This window comes from Tachyglossus aculeatus, chromosome 4, assembly GCF_015852505.1.
Source record: "Tachyglossus aculeatus isolate mTacAcu1 chromosome 4, mTacAcu1.pri, whole genome shotgun sequence".
Lineage (NCBI taxonomy): Eukaryota > Metazoa > Chordata > Mammalia > Monotremata > Tachyglossidae > Tachyglossus > Tachyglossus aculeatus.
The window spans coordinates 134,260,889-134,279,530 of NC_052069.1; the positions used below are offsets into that span (position 1 = coordinate 134,260,889).

General features: G+C 45.3%; 1 protein-coding gene across 1 annotated transcript in view; it reads left to right on the plus strand.

Annotated features, from left to right (window-relative positions):
• SEMA4F (ssemaphorin 4F) overlaps nucleotides 1–18,642 on the plus strand; it is a 93,193-nt gene that overhangs the window by 45,170 nt on the left and 29,381 nt on the right. The window contains exons 7-8 of the mRNA XM_038745727.1: nucleotides 11,174–11,267; nucleotides 16,940–17,059. Coding sequence (XP_038601655.1) covers nucleotides 11,174–11,267; nucleotides 16,940–17,059 — 214 coding nt within the window. The remainder of the gene's footprint in view (nucleotides 1–11,173; nucleotides 11,268–16,939; nucleotides 17,060–18,642) is intronic.

The window sequence follows — 18,642 nt, forward strand, 5'->3', positions numbered from 1 at the left end:
CCTGCCCTAACCCCATGTAGCAGACAAATGGCATCATTATCAATCGTATTTATTGAGCGCTTACTGTGTGCACAGCACTGTACTAAATGCTTGGGAAGTACAAGTTGGCAACGTATAGCGTCAGTCCCTACCCAACAGTGGGCTCACAGTCTCAACGGGGAAATGGCAGCAAACCTTGTGACTCCCAGGCCCGTGCCCTGTCCCTCTGCAGCAGACAAATGGCAGCAAACCTTCTGACTCCCAGACCCGTGCCCTAACCCCATGCAGCAGACAAATGGCATCATTATCAATCGTATTTATTGAGCGCTTACTGTGTGCAGAGCACTGTACTAAATGCTTGGGAAGTACAAGTTGGCAACATATAGAGACAGTCCCTACCCAACAGTGGGCTCACAGTCTAAACGGGGAAATGGCAGCAAACCTTGTGACTCCCAGGCCCGTGCCCTAACCCTATGCAGCAGACAAATGGCAGCAAACCTTGGGACTCCCAGGCCCGTGCCCTAACCCCATGCAGCAGACAAATGGCATCATTATCAATCATATTTATTGAGCGCTTACTGTGTGCAGAGCACTGTACTAAATGCTTGGGAAGTACAAGTTGGCAACGTATAGCGTCAGTCCCTACCCAACAGTGGGCTCACAGTCTAAAAGGGGAAATGGCAGCAAACCTTGTGACTCCCAGGCCCGTGCCCTAACCCTATGCAGCAGACAAATGGCAGCAAACCTTGGGACTCCCAGGCCCGTGCCCTAACCCCATGCAGCAGACAAATGGCATCATTATCAATCATATTTATTGAGCGCTTACTGTGTGCAGAGCACTGGACTAATCGCTTGGGAAGTACAAGTTGGCAACATATAGAGACAGTCCCTACCCAACAGTGGGCTCACAGTCTAAACGGGGAAATGGCAGCAAACCTTGTGACTCCCAGGCCCGTGCCCTCACCCTATGCAGCAGACAAATGGCAGCAAAGCTTGTGACTGCCAGGCCCCTGCCCTAACCCCATGCAGCAGACAAATGGCATCATTATCAATCGTATTTAATGAGCGCTTACTGTGTGCAGAGCACTGGACTAAACGCTTGGGAAGTACAAGTTGGCAACATATACAGTCCCTACCCAACAGTGGGCTCACAGTCTAAAAGGGGAAATGGCAGCAAACCTTGTGACTCCCAGGCCCGTGCCCTCACCCTATGCAGCAGACAAATGGCAGCAAAGCTTGTGACTGCCAGGCCCGTGCCCTAACCCCATGCAGCAGACAAATGGCATCATTATCAATCGTATTTATTGAGTGCTTACTGTGGGCAGAGCACTGTAGTAAGCGCTTGGGAAGTACAAGTTGGCAACATATAGAGACAGTCCCTACCCAACAGTGGGCTCACAGTCTAAACGGGGAAATGGCAGCAAACCTTGTGACTCCCAGGCCCGTGCCCTAACCCTATGCAGCAGACAAATGGCAGCAAACCTTGGGACTCCCAGGCCCCTGCCCTAACCCCATGCAGCAGACAAATGGCATCATTATCAATCATATTTATTGAACGCTTACTGTGTGCAGAGCACCGTACTAAGCGCTTGGGAAGTAGAAGTTGGCAACATATAGAGACAGTCCCTACCCAACAGTGGGCTCACAGTCTAAAAGGGGAAATGGCAGCAATCCTTGTGACTCCCAGGCCCATGCCCTAACCCCATGCAGCAGACAAATGGCATCATTATCAATCGTATTTATTGAGCGCTTACTGTGTGCAGAGCACTGTACTAAACGCTTGGGAAGTACAAGTTGGCAACATATAGAGACAGTCCCTACCCAACAGTGGGCTCAGAGTCTAAACGGGGAAATGGCAGCAAACCCTGTGACTCCGAGGCCCGTGCCCTAACCCTATGCAGCAGACAAATGGCAGCAATCCTTGTGACTCCCAGGCCCCTGCCCTAACCCCATGTAGTAGACAAATGGCATCATTATCAATCATATTTATTGAACGCTTACTGTGTGCAGAGCACCGTACTAAGCGCTTGGGAAGTACAAGTTGGCAACATATAGAGACAGTCCCTACCCAACAGTGGGCTCACAGTCTAAAAGGGGAAATGGCAGCAAACCTTGTGACTCCCAGGCCCATGCCCTAACCCCATGCAGCAGACAAATGGCATCATTATCGATCGTATTTATTGAGCGCTTACTGTGTGCAGAGCACTGTACTAAACGCTTGGGAAGTACAAGTTGGCAACATATAGAGACAGTCCCTACCCAACAGTGGGCTCACAGTCTAAACGGGGAAATGGCAGCAAACCCTGTGACTCCGAGGCCCGTGCCCTAACCCTATGCAGCAGACAAATGGCAGCAATCCTTGTGACTCCCAGGCCCCTGCCCTAACCCCATGTAGCAGACAAATGGCATCATTATCAATCGTATTTATTGAGCGCTTACTGTGTGCACAGCACTGTACTAAATGCTTGGGAAGTACAAGTTGGCAACGTATAGCGTCAGTCCCTACCCAACAGTGGGCTCACAGTCTCAACGGGGAAATGGCAGCAAACCTTGTGACTCCCAGGCCCGTGCCCTGTCCCTCTGCAGCAGACAAGTGGCAGCAAACCTTCTGACTCCCAGACCCGTGCCCTAACCCCATGCAGCAGACAAATGGCATCATTATCAATCGTATTTATTGAGCGCTTACTGTGTGCAGAGCACTGTACTAAATGCTTGGGAAGTACAAGTTGGCAACATATAGAGACAGTCCCTACCCAACAGTGGGCTCACAGTCTAAACGGGGAAATGGCAGCAAAGCTTGTGACTCCCAGGCCCGTGCCCTAACCCTCTGCAGCAGACAAATGGCAGCAAACCTTGGGACTCCCAGGCCCGTGCCCTAAACCCATGAAGCAGACAAATGGCATCATTATCAATCGTATTTATTGAGCGCTTACTGTGTGCAGAGCACTGAACTAAACGCTTGGGAAGTACAAGTTGGCAACATATAGAGACAGTCCCTACCCAACAGCGGGCTCACAGTCTAAAAGGGGAAATGGCAGCAAACCTTGTGACTCCCAGGCCCGTGCCCTAACCCCATGCAGCAGACAAACGGAAGCAAAGCTTGTGACTCCCAGGCCCCTGCCCTAACCCTATGCGGCAGACAAAGGGCAGCAAACCTTGTGACTCCCAGGCCCGTGCCCTAAACCCATGCAGCAGACAAATGGCATCATTATCAATCGTATTTATTGAGCGCTTTCTGTGTGCAGAGCACTGTACTAAACGCTTGGGGAGTACAAGTTGGCAACATATAGAGACAGTCCCTACCCAACAGTGGGCTCACAGTCTAAAAGGACAAATGGCAGCAAACCTTGTGACTCCCAGGCCCCTGCCCTAACCCCATGCAGCAGACAAATGGCATCATTATCAATTTTAAAAGGAATTTGTTAGGAGCTTACTATGTGCCAGGCACCAACAACATTTTTCCTTTTTTTTTTCCCCTTCATTTTTTTCAAAGGAATTTGTTATGAGCTTACAATGAGCCAGGCACCAACATTTTTCCTTTTTTTTTTCCCTTATTTTTTTAAAAGGAATTTGTTATGAGCTTACTATGTGCCAGGCACCAACATTTTTCCTTTTTTTTCCCTTCTTTTTTTCAAAGGAATTTGTTAGGAGCTTACTATGTGCCAGGCACCAACATTTTTCCTTTTTGTTTCCCTTCTTTTTTTCAAAGGAATTTGATAGGAGCTTACTATGTGCCAGGCACTTTTCTAAGCGCCGGGGTAGGTGGAGAAGCAGCGCGGCTCAGTGGAAAGAGCCCGGGCTTTGGAGTCAGCGGTCATGGGTTCGAATCCCGGCTCCGCCAATTGTCGGCTGTGTGACTTTGGGCAAGTCCCTTCTCTATGCCTCAGTTCCCTCGTCTGTAAAATGGGGATGAAGACTGGGAGCCCCCCGTGGGCCAACCTGATCACCTTGTAGCCTCCCCATAGTAAGCGCTTAATAAAAACGCCATTATTGTTATTATGATACGAGTTAATCAGTCCCGGTCCCACCGGGGGCTCACAGTCTCAATCCCACTGGACGGATGAGGTAACCGAGATGCGGAGAAGTTAAGTGACTTGCTCAAGGTCACACAGCAGATGAGAGGTGGATGTGGGATTAGAACCCGTGTCCTTTAGGCTTCCAGATCCACGCTCTATCCACCAGGCCACGTCACTTCTCTGCTTCCTGATTGATGAGGCCACGCCTTAGCATTTTCCTTGCCTCCTCCCTGTCATTCAACCCACATATTTGATCAGTCAGTAAATCTTGTTGGGTCAACAACCTCCCTAAAGTCCTCCCTTTCCTCTCCATCCGGACTTGTGCCACGTTAATCCTGCCATTTATCATATCCTGCCTTGATTACTATATCGGCCTCCTTGCCTCCCGTCTCTCCTCACTCCAGCCCATTCTTCACTCTGCTTCCTGCCCTACTGAGAGCTCACCTCCTCCAGGAGGCCTTCCCAGACGGAGCCCCTTCCCCCATGTTTATGAATATATGTTATATAATTTAAAGGTATTCATTGTTAGTACAGTGCTCTGCACGCAGTAAGGCTTAATAAATATGAATGACTGATATCACTATGCATGAACAAGTATTTTACAATTTCATAAAGTACTTTATAATTTCAGGGACGCAGAGGGGCTCAGTGGAAAGAGCACGGACTTTGGAGTCAGAGGTCATGGGTTCAAATCCAGGCTCCGCCAACTGTCAGCTGTGTGACTTTGGGCAAATCACGCCACTTCTTTGGGCCTCAGTTCCCTCATCTGTAAAGTGGGGATTAAGACTGTGAGCCCCCCGTGGGACAACCTGATCACCTTGTAACCCCCCTAGTGCTTAGAACAGTGCTTTATACATAGTAAGTGCTTAATAAGTGCCATTAAAAAAAATTTCAGGATATTAATTCACTGAAGCATAGTACAGTGCTCCGCACACAGTAGTGCTCATTAAATACGATTGACTGGCTGATATTAATATGAATGAATAAGTAACTGTATATATGTATATATGTTTGTACGTATTTATTACTCTATTTTATTTGTACGTATTTATTCTATTCATTTTATTTTGTTAATATGTTTGGTTTTGTTCTCTGTCTCCCACTTCTAGACTGTGAGCCCGCTGGTGGGTAGGGACCGTCTCTCTATGTTGCCAACTTGGACTTCCCAAGCGCTTAGTACAGTGCTCTGCACACAGTGAGCGCTCAATAAATACGATTGATTGATTCCTCTCCCCCGCCTCCCCATTGCCCCCGCCTTACCTCCTTCCCCTCCCCACAGCACCTGTATATATGTTTGTATGTATTTATTACTCTATTTATTTTACTTGTACATATTTATTCTATTTATTTTATTTTGTTACTATGTTTTGTTTTGTTCTCTGCCTCCCCCTTCTAGCCTGTGAGCCCGCTCTTGGGTAGGGACTGTCTCTCTATGTTGCCAACTTGGACTTCCCAAGTGCTTAGTCCAGTGCTCTGCACACAATGAGTGCTCAATAAATACTATTGATTGATTCCTCTCCCCCTCCTCCCCATCGCCCCCACCTTACCTCCTTCCCCTCTCCACAGCACCTGTATATATGTATATATGTTCATACGGATTTATTAAGCGCTTAGTACAGTGCTCTGCACATAGTAAGCGCTCAATAAATATGATTGATGATGATGATGATTACTCTATTTATGTTATTTGTGTGTATTTATTCTATTTATTTTATTTTGTTAATACGTTGGGTTTTGTTCTCTGTCTCCCCCTTCTAGACTGTGAGCCCACTGGTGGGTAGGGACCATCTCTAGATGTTGCCAACTTGGACTTCCCAAGCGCTTAGTCCAGTGCTCTGCACACAGTAAGCGCTCAATAAATACGATTGATTGATTGATTGGATCTCTCTTCTACAGAAATGTTCAGTCCTCGTCTCCCCGCTCCTCAAGAACCTCCAGTGGGTTCAATCAATCAATCAATCGTATTTATTGAGCGCTTACTATGTGCAGAGCACTGTACTAAGCGCTTGGGAAGTACAAATTGGCAACATATAGAGACAGTCCCTACCCAACAGTGGGCTCACAGCATCAGACAGAAACTCCTCACCATTGGCTTTAAAGCAGTCTCGCCCCTTGCCTCCTTCCATCTCACCTCTCCACTCTTCCCACGGTTGGGTAGGGCCCGTCTCTATATGTTGCCAACTTGGACTTCCCAAGCGCTTAGTACAGCGCTCTGCACACAGTAAGCGCTCAATAAATACGATTGATTGATTGATTGGAACACCCTCCCTCTTCCTCTCTGACTGTGAGGACTGACTTTTTAGACTGTGAGCCCACTGTTGGGGAGGGACTGTCTCTATATGTTGCTAATTTGGACTTCCCAAGCGCTTAGTACAGTGTTCTGCGCATAGTAAGCGCTCAGTAAATACGATTGATGATGACAGACGACTCTCCCCGCCTTCAAAGCCTTATTGAAGGCCCGTCTCCTCCAAGAAGCCTTCCCTGACTAAGCCCTCCTTTCCTCTTCTCCTCTTTTGCGTTGCCCTCGGACTCAGATTTTCACTGTTGGTTCAACCCTCCCACACCCTCAAAACATTTATGTACATATCTGTAATTTATTTATCTATATTAGTGTGTTTCTCCCCCTAGACTGTAAGCTCCTTGTGGGCAGAGAATGTCTACTAACTCTGTTAGAGTGTAACAATAATAATAATAATAATAGTATTAGTTAAGCACTTATGTTCCAAGTACTGTTCTAAGCGCTGGGGTAGAGACAATCATCATCATCATCATCATCAATCGTATTTATTGAGCGCTTACTGTGTGCAGAGCACTGGACTAAGCACTTGGGAAGTCCAAGTTGGTCACCTATAGAGACAGTCCCTACCCAGCAGTGGGCTCACAGTCTAAAAGGGGGAGCCAAACCAAACATACTAACAAAATAAAATAAATAGGCTAGATATGTACAAGTAAAATAAATAAATAAGGTTGGACACAGTCCCTGTCCCCCGTGGGGCTCACAGTCTTCATCCCCATTTTACAGAAGTAGTAACTGAGGCCCAGAGAAATGGTGAGTTGCCCAAGGTCGCGCAGCAGATTTTTGGCAGAGTGGGGATTGTTGTCTTGAGCCCACTGTTGGGTAGGGACTGTCTCTATATGTTGCCAACTTGTACTTCCCAAGCGCTTAGTACAGTGCTCTGCACACAGTAAGCGCTCAATAAATACGATGGATTGATTGATCTCTAGACACATATGAGAAGCAGCGTGGCTCAGTTGAAATCAATCAATCGTATTTATTGAGTGCTTACTGTGTGCAGAGCACTGTACTAAGCGCTTGGGAAGTCCAAGTTGGCAACATATAGAGACGGCCCCGACCCAACAGTGGGCTCACAGTCTAGAAGGAGCACGGGCTTTGGAGTCTGAAGTCATGGGTTCAAATCCCGTCTCTGCCACTTGTCAGCTGTGTGACTTTGGGCAAGTCACTTCTTTGTGCCGCAGTTCCCTCATCTGTAAAATGGGGATGAAGACTGTGAGCCCCCCGTGGGACAACCTGATCACCTTGTAACCTCCCCAGGGCTTAGAACAGTGCTTTGCACATAGTAAGCGCCTAACAAATGCCATCATTATTATGATTATCTCTCCCAGAACACCCCAGTTCCACCTGCAGTTGTTCTGAACCCAGTTGAGCGTGGCTCAGTGGAAAGAGCCCGGGATTTGGAGTCAGAGGTCATGGATTGAAATCATCATCATCATCATCATCATCAATCGTATTTATTGAGCGCTTACTGTGTGCAGAGCACTGTACTAAGCGCTTGGGAAGTACAAATTGGCAACATATAGAGACAGTCCCTACCCAACAGTGGGCTCACAGTCTAAAAGGGGGAGGCAGAGGACAAAACCAAACATACCAGCAAAATAAAATAACTGGAATAGATATGTACAAGTAAAATAAATAAATAGAGTAATAAATATGTACATATATACATATAGATAGGTGCTGTGGGGTCCGGCTCCGCCACCTGTCAGCTGTGTGACTTTGGGCAAGTCACTTCACTTCTCTGTGCCTCAGTTCCCTCATCTGTAAAATGAGGATTAAGACTGTGAGCCCCCCCGTGGGACAAAATACATAAATTCATTCATTCATTCAATCGTATTTATTGAGCGCTTACTGTGTGCAGAGCACTGGACTAAGCGCTTGAGACGTCCAAGTTGGCAACATGTAGAGACGGCCCCTGCCCAACAGCAGGCTCACAGTGTAGACGGGGGAGACAGACAACAAAACAAAAGATGTGGACGGGTGTTACTAGGTTCCAGGCACTGTACTAAGCGCCGAGGTGAAGCAGCGTGGCCTAGTGGATAGACCCCAGGCCTGGGAGTCGGAAGGACCTGGGTTCTCATCCCAGCCCTGCCACATGACTGCTGTGTGACCTTGGACAAGTCACTTCACTTCCCAGTACAGTGCTCTGCAGACAGTAAGCGCTCAATAAATACAATTGATTGATTGATTGATTCTCTCTGCCTCAGTTCCGTCGTGTAAAATAGGGGTGGAAACTGTGAGCCCCATGAGGGACATGGATTGGGTCCAACCTGGTGAGCTTGTTTCTTCCCCGGTGCTTAATACAGTGCCTGGCACATGGTAAGCGCTTAGTACAGTGCTGTGCATTCAATCAATCAATCAATCAATCGTATTTATTGAGTGCTTACTGTGTGCAGAGCACTGTACTAAGCACTTGGGAAGTACAAGTTGGCAACATATAGAGACGGTCCCTACCCAACAGTGGGCTCACAGTCTAGAAGGGGGAGACAGAGAACAAAACCAAACATATTAACAAAATAAAATAAATAAAATAGATATGTACAAGTAAAATAAATAGAGTAATAAATATGTACAAACATATATACATATATACAGGTGCTGTGGGGAAGGGAAGGAGGTAAGGCTGGGGGGAAGGAGAGGGGGAGGAGGGGGCATTCATTCATTCAGTCATATTTATTGAGCGCTTACTGTGTGCAGAGCACTGTACTAAGCGCTTGGAAAGTGCAGGTTGCACATAGTAAGTGCTCAGTAAATACGATTGACTGACTGATATGAATATGAATAAATAAGGAATTTATGTTATACAATTTAAAGGTATTCATTGTTAGTACAGTGCTCTGCACACAGTAAGGCTCAATAAATATGAATGACTGATATTACTATGAATGAACAAGTACTTTATAATTTCATAAAGTACTTTATAATTTCAGTGAAGCAGAGTGGCTCAGTGGAAAGAGCACGGACTTTGGAGTCAGAGGTCATGGGTTCAAATCCAGACTCCGCCAACTGTCAGCTGTGTGACTTTGGGCAAATCACGTCACTTCTCTGGGCCTCAGTTCCCTCATCTGTAAAATGGGGATTAAGACTGTGAGCCCCCCGTGGGACAACCTGATCACCTTGTAACCCCCACCCCCAAATGCTTAGAACAGTGCTTTATACATAGTAAGCGCTTAATAAGTGCCATTAAAAAAAATTTCGGGATATTAATTCACTGAAGCATAGTACAGTGCTCTGCACACAGTAGTGCTCATTAAATACGATTGACTGGCTGATATTAATATGAATGAATAAGTAACTGTATATATGTCTATATATATATATGTCTAAATACTTTTAGACTGTGAGCCCACTGTTGAGTAGGGACTGTCTCTATATGTTGCCAATTTGTACTTCCCAAGCGCTTAGTACAGTGCTCTGCACACAGTAAGCGCTCAATAAATACAATTGATGATGATGATGTATATATGTTTGTACGTATTTATTACTCTATTTATTTTATTTATACATATTCTATTTATTTTACTTTGTTAATACGTTTGGTTTTGTTGTCTGTCTCCCCCTTCTAGACTGTGAGCCCGCCGTTGGGTAGGGACCGTCTCTATCTGTTGCCAACTTGGACTTCCCTAGCGCTTAGTACAGTGCTCTGCACACAGTAAGCGCTCAATAAATACGATTGATGATGATGATGTTGCCAACTTGGACTTCCCAAGCGCTTAGTACAGTGCTCTGCACACAGTAAGCGCTCAATAAGTACGATTGAATGAATGAATGAACGAATGAAAAGTATCTTTTAAAGATACTCATTCAGTTGGAGTAGAATGCTCTGCTCACAGGAAGTGCTCATTAAATCCAATTGACTAATATTGCCATGAATGAATAATTTATAATATATAACCTAAGTAATAATAATTACTGTATTAAGCGCTTACTATGTGCCAAGCAGTGTTCTAAGCGCTGCGGTAGATACAAGGTAATCAGGTTGCCCCACGTGGGGCTCGCAGTCTTAATCTGTGAGCTGAGAAGCAGTGTGGCTCAGTGGAAAGAGCCCAGGCTTGGGAGTCAGAGGTCATGGGTTCTAATCCCGGCTCTGCCACTTGTCAGCTGTGTGACCTTGGGCCAGTCACTTCAGTTCTCTGTGTCTCAGTTCCCTCATCTGTCAAATGGGGATTAAGACCGTGAGCCCCCCGTGGGACAACCTGATCACCTTGCGTCTATCCCAGTGCTTAGAACAGTGCTTGGCACGTAGTAAGCACTTAAAACGTACCATCATTATTATTATTATTATTACCAATAATCCCCATTTTACAGTTGAGGTCACTGCGACACGGAGAAGTGAAGTGGCTTGCCCAAGGTCACATAGTAGACAGGTGGCGGAGCCAGGATTAGAACCCACCTCCTCTGACTCTCAAGCCCAGGCTCTTTCCACCGAGCCACCCTGCTTCTCTAAAGATGCTCGTTCGATCACAGTACAGTGCTCTGCACGCAGCAAGTGCTCAATAGATCAATCAATCGTATTTATTGAGCGCTTACTATGTGCGGAGCACTGTACTAAGCACTGTACAGTCGCCCGACTGACTGATCTTAATACGAGTGAATAAGTAATTTATAATATATTTAAAGATATTCGTTCTGTCATGTTGAGCGCTTACGGTGTGCAAAGCACTGTACTGAGCGCTCGGGAGAGTGTAATATATGTACACAAGGGCTGTGGGGCTGGGGATGGGGCGAGCAGTGCTCTGCACACAGTAAGCGCTCAATAAATACGAATGAATGAATGAATGAATGTTGCCAGCTTGTACTTCCCAAGCGCTTAGTACAGTGCTCTGCACACAGTAAGCGCTCAATAAATGAGCGATTATGAATCTGAAATGTTCTCCTGCAGGACACGCGGAGTTTCCACCAAGTGGAGCATCTGGAGAGCGGCAGAGGCCGTTGCCCCTTCGATCCAACTCAGTCCTCAGCAGCCGTGATGGTCGGTGAGTCCTCCGCGGTGACCCGGAACGGGGACCGGCCCCAGCGCTTAGTACAGTGCCCGGCACATAGTGAGCGCTTAACACGCACCATTAAAGAAAGGCGCTTCCCTCTGCCGCGGTTCACCCATCTGTAAAACGGGGGTGGAGACCGTGAGCCCCATGTGGGACGTGGACTGTGTCCACCTGTGTCTACCCCCGGGCCAGTACAGTGCCTGGCACGTTGTAAGCGCCTAACAGATGCCATTAAAAAAAAAAAAAAGTCCCTTCTTTGGGTCTCAGTTACCTCATCTGTAAAATAGGGATGAAGACAGGGAGCCCCATGTGGGTTGTAGATTGTGTCCTACCTGAACAGGTCGCGTCGACCCCAGTGCTTAGTACAGTGCTCGGCAGTCAATCAATCAATCAATCGTATTTATTGAGCGCTTACTGTGTGCAGAGCACTGGACTAAGCGCTTGGGAAGTCCAAGTTGGCAACATACAGAGACGGTCCCTACCCAACAGTGGGCTCACAGTCTAAAAGGGGGAGACAGAGAACAAAACCAAACATACTAACAAAATAAAATAAATAGAATAGATATGGACAAGTAAACTAAATAAATAGAGTAATAAATATGTACAAACATATATACATATATACAGGTGCTGTGGGGAAGGGAAGGAGGTAAGATGGGCACATACCTTAGAAAAGAAGTATTGGCTCTGTGTGGGGATTGAGAGGAGTTGGGGGGATGAGTGGTGAGAATTAGTAATAATAATAATAATTTTGGTATGTGTTAAATGCTTAGTATGTGCAAAGCAGTGTTCTAATCAATCAGTCGTATTTATTGAGCGCTTACTGTGTGCAGAGCACTGGACTAAGCGCTTGGGAAGTCCAAGTTGGCAACATATAGAGACGGTCCCTACCCAACAGTGGGCTCACAGTCTAAAAGGGGGAGACAGAGAACAAAACCAAACATACTAACAAAATAAAATCAATAGAATAGATATGTACAAGTAAAATAGAGTAATAAATATGTACAAACATATATCCATATATACAGGTGCTGTGGGGAAGGGAAGGAGGTGAGATGGGCACATACCTTAGAAAAGAAGTATTGGCTCTGTGTGGGGATTGAGAGGAGTGTGGGGATTGAGAGGAGTTGGGGAGACGAGTGGTGAGAATTAATAATAATAATAATTTTGGTATGTGTTAAACGCTTAGTATGTGCAAAGCAGTGTTCTAATCAATCAGTCGTATTGAGCGCTTACTGTGTGCAGAGCACTGTACTAAGTGCTTGGGAAGTACAAGTTGGCAACATGTAGAGACAGTCCGTACCCACCAGTGGGCTCACAGTCTAAAAGGGGGAGACAGAGAACAAAACCAAACATACTAACAAAATAAAATAAAATAAAATGAGCACTAGGGAGGATACAAGGTGATCAGGTTGTCCCATGTAGGGCTCACAATCTTAATCCCCATTTTATTTTACAACTGAGGCCCAGAGAAGTTAAGTGACTTGCCCAGAGTCACACAGCTGAAAAGGGGCCGAGCTGGGATTTGAACCCATGGCCTCCGACTCCAAAGCCCGGGATCTTTCACTCCGTTCATTCATTCATTCAGTCGTACTTATTGAGCGCTTACTGTGTGCAGAGCACTGTACTGAGCGCTTGGGAAGTCCAAGTTGGCAACATATAGAGATGGTCCCTACCCGACAGTGGGCTCGCATGGGCTGCTTGTCGCCAGAGGCCTCAACACATCCTGGCTCACAGTCTCTCTTTAGGTTTCCCTCACGCACCTTATTAAAAAGTGGCAGCTTGGGGCCATTTTGCCCCTTTTCCGGGGGGTGGGGTGCCCGCACTGCTTCCCCCAGTTCATTCAGTCGTATTTATTGGGCGCTTACTGTGTGCAGAGCACTGTACTAAGCGCTTGGGAAAGTACAGTACAACAATAAACAGTAGTACTGGGGAAAAGGTACAACGCTGCGGGGTGGGGAATGTTGGGGAAGAGGGGAAGGGAGGCAAAATGTCTCCCAACTCTGTAATATTGGACTCCCCCAAGCACTTAGAACAGTGCTCTGCACACGGTAAGCGCCCAATAAATACACATTCGATTGATTGACTCCAGACTCTCCCTCCAGACCGTAAGCTCGTTGCGGACAGGGGACGCGTCTTCCAGCTCTGTTCTGTTGGGCTCTTCCAAGCGTTTAGTCTGCCCACAGTAAGCGCTCAATAAATACCATGGATTGACTGATTGGAATTGAGGCTTAAGGGGCCGGAGAAATCGGGGGATTTCTTAGTCCAAGAGATCAGAGCGTCTCTGTGCCTCAGTGGTTTCCCCCTAACCTTCACCACTCTCCTTTGGCCTCCCAAAGTGCCCATGCTTGGCGCCCATGACCTCTCCCTGATATTTAAATTAATATTAGTGTTTGATTCCTTCCTCCACTGTTTCCCAGCTCATCGTGGGCAGGGATTGTATCTGCTCATTCTGTTAATACTACTAATAATATAATTGCATTATTATATAATATATATAATTATGTAATACATCATCATATAATAATATACAATTGCATTATTATGTAATATACAATATAAAAATTATATATTATATTATCATATAATATATAATTGCATTGTTTAATATATAATATATAAAATTATATAATACATCATATAATAATATATAATCGCATTATTATGTAATGTATAATATATAAAATTATATAATATATTGTCATATAATATATACTTGCATTATTATGTAATATATAATTTATAAAATTATATAATATATGATTGCATTATTATGTAATATATAATATATAAAATTATATGATATATTATCATATAATATATGATTGCATTATTATGTAATATATAATATATAAGCAGCGTGGCTCAGTGGGTAAGAGCACGGGCTTTGGAGTGAGAGGTCAGGGGTTCAAATCCCGACTCGGCCCCGCGTGTCAGCTGTGTGACTTTGGGCAAGGCACTTAACTTCTCTGTGCCTCAGTTCCCTCCTCTGTAAAATGGGGATTAAGACTGTGAGCCTCACTTGGGACAACCTAATCACCTTGTAACCTCCCCAGCGCTTAGAACAGTGCTTTGCACATAGTAAGCGCTTAACAAATACCACCATTATTATTATTATTATATAATATATTATTATATAATAATACATATTATTATGTATGATAATTTATTATTATTATGCTATTGGTTAAGGGCTTAATATGTGCTGAGCACTTCTAAGCGCTGGGGTAGATACATGGTAATTCGGTTGGCCCACGTGGGGCTCCCAGTCTTAATCAGCAGCGTGGCTCAGTGGAAAGAGCACGGCCTTGGGAGTCAGAGGTCATGGGTTCGAATCCCGGCTCCAACAATTGGCAGCTGTGTGACCTTGGGCAAAGTCACCTAGCTTCTCTGTGCCTCAGTTGCCTTGTCTGTAAAATGGGGATGAAGACCGTGAGCCCCACGTGGGACAACCTGATCACCTTGTATCCTCCCCAGCGTTTAGAACAGGGCTTGGCACATAGTAAGTATTTAACAAATGCCAGAGCGCTTAGTACAGTGCCCTTCCCATAGAAGCAGCGAGGCCTAGTGGAAAGAGCCGCGGCCTGGGAGCCAGAGGACATGGGTTCTAATCCCGGCTCCACCACTTGTCAGCTGTGTGACTTTGGGCAAGTCACTTCACTTCTCTGGGCCTCAGTTCTCTCGTCTGGAAAATGGGGATTAAGACTGGGAGTCCCATGTGGGACAGGGCCTGTGTCCAACCTGATTTCCTTGTATTCATTCATTCATTCAGTCATATTTATTGAGCGCTTACTGTGTGCAGAGCACTGTACTAAGCGCTTGGGAAGTCCAAGTTGGCAACATCTAGAGACAGTCCCTACCCAACAGTGGGCTCACAGTCTAAAAGGGGGAGACAGACAACAAAACCAAACATATTAACAAAATAAAATAAATAGATATGTACAAGTAAAATAAATAAATAGAGTAATAAATGCCCGACACATAGTAAGTGCTTAATCAATCAATCAATCATATTTATTGAGCGCTTACTGTGTGCAGAGCACTGTACTAAGCGCTTGGGAAGTACAAGATGGCAACATATAGAGACAGTCCCTACCCAACAGTGGGCTCACAGTCTAAAAGGGGGAGACAGAGAACAAAACCAAACATACTAACAAAATAAAATAAATAGAATAGATATGTACAAGTAAAATAAATAGAGTAATAAATATGTACAAACATATATCCATATATACAGGTGCTGTGGGGAAGGGAAGGAGGTGAGATGGGCACATACCTTAGAAAAGAAGTATTGGCTCTGTGTGGGGATTGAGAGGAGTGTGGGGATTGAGAGGAGTTGGGGAGACGAGTGGTGAGAATTAATAATAATAATAATTTTGGTATGTGTTAAACGCTTAGTATGTGCAAAGCAGTGTTCTAATCAATCAATCAATCAATCAATCGTATTTATTGAGCGCTTACTGTGTGCAGAGCACTGTACTAAGCGCTTGGGAAGTACAAGTTGGCAACATCTAGAGACAGTCCCTACCCAACAGTGGGCTCACAGTCTAAAAGGGGGAGACAGAGAACAAAACCAAACATACTAACAAAATAAAATAGAATAGATATGTACAAGTAAAATAAATAAATAAATAGAGTAATAAATATGTACAGACATATCAATCAATCAATCGTATTTATTGAGCGCTTACTATGTGCAGAGCACTGTACTAAGCGCTTGGGAAGTACAAGATGGCAACATATAGAGACAGTCCCTACCCAACAGTGGGCTCACAGTCTAAAAGGGGGAGACAGAGAACAAAACCAAACATACTAACAAAATAAAATAAATAGAATAGATGTGTACAAGTAAAATAAATAAATAAATAAATAAATAGAGTAATAAATATGTACAGACATATATACAGGTGCTGTGGGGAAGGGAAGGAGGTAATATGGGGGGGATGGAGAGGGGGACGAGGGGGAGAGGAAGGAAGGGGCTCAGTCTGTCGTATTTATTGAGCACTTACTATGTTCCAAGGACTGTCCTAAGCGCTTGGGGGAGTACAACAGAACAATAGAACTGACACATTCCCGGACCACAGCGAGCTCACAATCTAGAGAGGGAGGCCGACAGTAACACTTCCCAAGCGCTTAGTACAGTGCTGTGCACACAGTAAGCGCTCAATAAATACGATTGATTGATTAATAGAAATCAATAAATAACAGAGGAGTACATAAATGCTGTGGGGCCGGGAGGGAGGTTGGATAAAGGGAGAAAGTCAGGGCGACGCGGAAGGTGATGAGGAAATGGGGGGCTTAGTCAGGGAAGGCCTCTTGGAGGAGATGGGCCTTCAATAAGGCTTCGAAGGCGGGGAGAGCGACGGTATCATCGTCCTCAATCGTATTTATTGAGCGCTTACTGTGTGCAGAGCACTGTACTAAGCGCTTGGGAAGTCCAAATTGGCAACATAGAGAGACAGTCCCTGCCCAACAGTGGGCTCACGGTCTAAAAGGGGGAGACGTCGTATCTGTCGGACGGGATGAGGCAGGGCGTTCCTGGCAGGATGTGGGCGAGAGGTCTTTGCCCCCTCACTCTATTTGCTCCTGGGGCAACCCCCGTCCACCCCCTGTGCCGCCGCTTTGTTGAGGACGCCTGACCCTGACTCTTCCTCCTCTTGCAGGGGGCGTCCTGTACGCCGCCACGGTGAACAACTTCCTGGGGTCGGAGCCGATCATCTCGCGGGCCACGGGGAGTCCGGACCAGCGGGTGCGGACGGAGAACTCGGCCGCCTGGCTCAATGGTGGGGCCGCCAGGGAAGACTTCACTGGCGAGGGGAGGAAGAGGGAGGGACTGGGAGGAAGGAAGCAGCATGGCCTAGTGGTTAGAGCCCGGGCCTGGGTCACAGAAGGACCTGGGTTCTAATCACGGCCCCGCCACGTGTCTGTTGGGTGGCCTTGCGCGAGTCTCCCCACTTCCCTGGCCTCAGTTCCCTCACCTGGACAATGGGGATGAAGGCTCTGAGTCCCATATGGGACATGGACCGCGTCCTACCCGGTGCTTAAAACACCATCATCATCATCAATCGTATTTATTGAGCGCTTACTATGTGCAGAGCCAAGTGCTTGGGAAGTACAAATTGGCAACATATAGAGACAGTCCCTTACCCAACAGTGGGCTCCCAGTCTAAAAGGGGGAGACGGAGAACAAAACCAAACATACTAACGAAATAAAATAAATAGAATAGATGTGGACAAGTAAAATAAATAAATAGAGTAATAAATCATCATCAATCGTATTTATTGAGTGCTTACTATGTGCAGAGCACTGTACCAAGCACTTGGGAAGTACAAATTGGCAACATATAGAGACAGTCCCTTACCCAGCAGTGGGCTCCCAGTCTAAAAGGGGGAGACAGAGAACAAAACCAAACATGCTAACGAAATAAAATAGAGTAGATATGTACAAGTAAAATAAATAAATAAATAGAGTAATAAATCATCATCAATCGTATTTATTGAGCGCTTACTATGTGCAGAGCACTGTACTAAGCGCTTGGGAAGTGCAAATTGGCAACATCTAGAGACAGTCCCTTACCCAACAGTGGGCTCCCAGTCTTAAAGGGGGAGACGGAGAACAAAACCAAACATACTAACGAAATAAAATAAATAGAATAGATATGGACAAGTAAAATAAATAAATAAATAAATAGAGTAATAAATCATCATCAATCGTATTTATTGAGCGCTTGCTATGTGCAGAGCACTGTACTAAGCGCTTGGGAAGTACAAATTGGCAACATATAGAGACGGTCCCTACCCAACAGTGGGCTCCCAGTCTAAAAGGGGGAGACGGAGAACAAAACCAAACATACTAACGAAATAAAATAAATGGAATAGATATGGACAAGTAAAATAAATAAATAAATAAATAGTGTAATAAATCATCATCAGTCGTATTTACTGAGCGCTTACTGTGTGCAGAGCACTGTACCAAGCGCTTGGGAAGTACAAATTGGCAACATATAGAGACAGTCCCTTACCCAACAGTGGGCTCCCAGTCTAAAAGGGGGAGACAGAGAACAAAACCAAACATACTAACGAAATAAAATAGAGTAGATATGTACAAGTAAAATAAATAAATAAATAGAGTAATAAATCATCATCAATCGTATTTATTGAGCGCTTACTATGTGCAGAGCACTGTACCAAGCACTTGGGAAGTACAAGTTGGCAACATATAGAGACAGTCCCTTACCCAGCAGTGGGCTCACAGTCTTAAAGGGGGAGACAGAGAACAAAACCAAACATACTAACAAAATAAAATAAATAGAATAGATATGTACAAGTAAAATAAATAAATAAATAAATAGAGTAATAAATCATC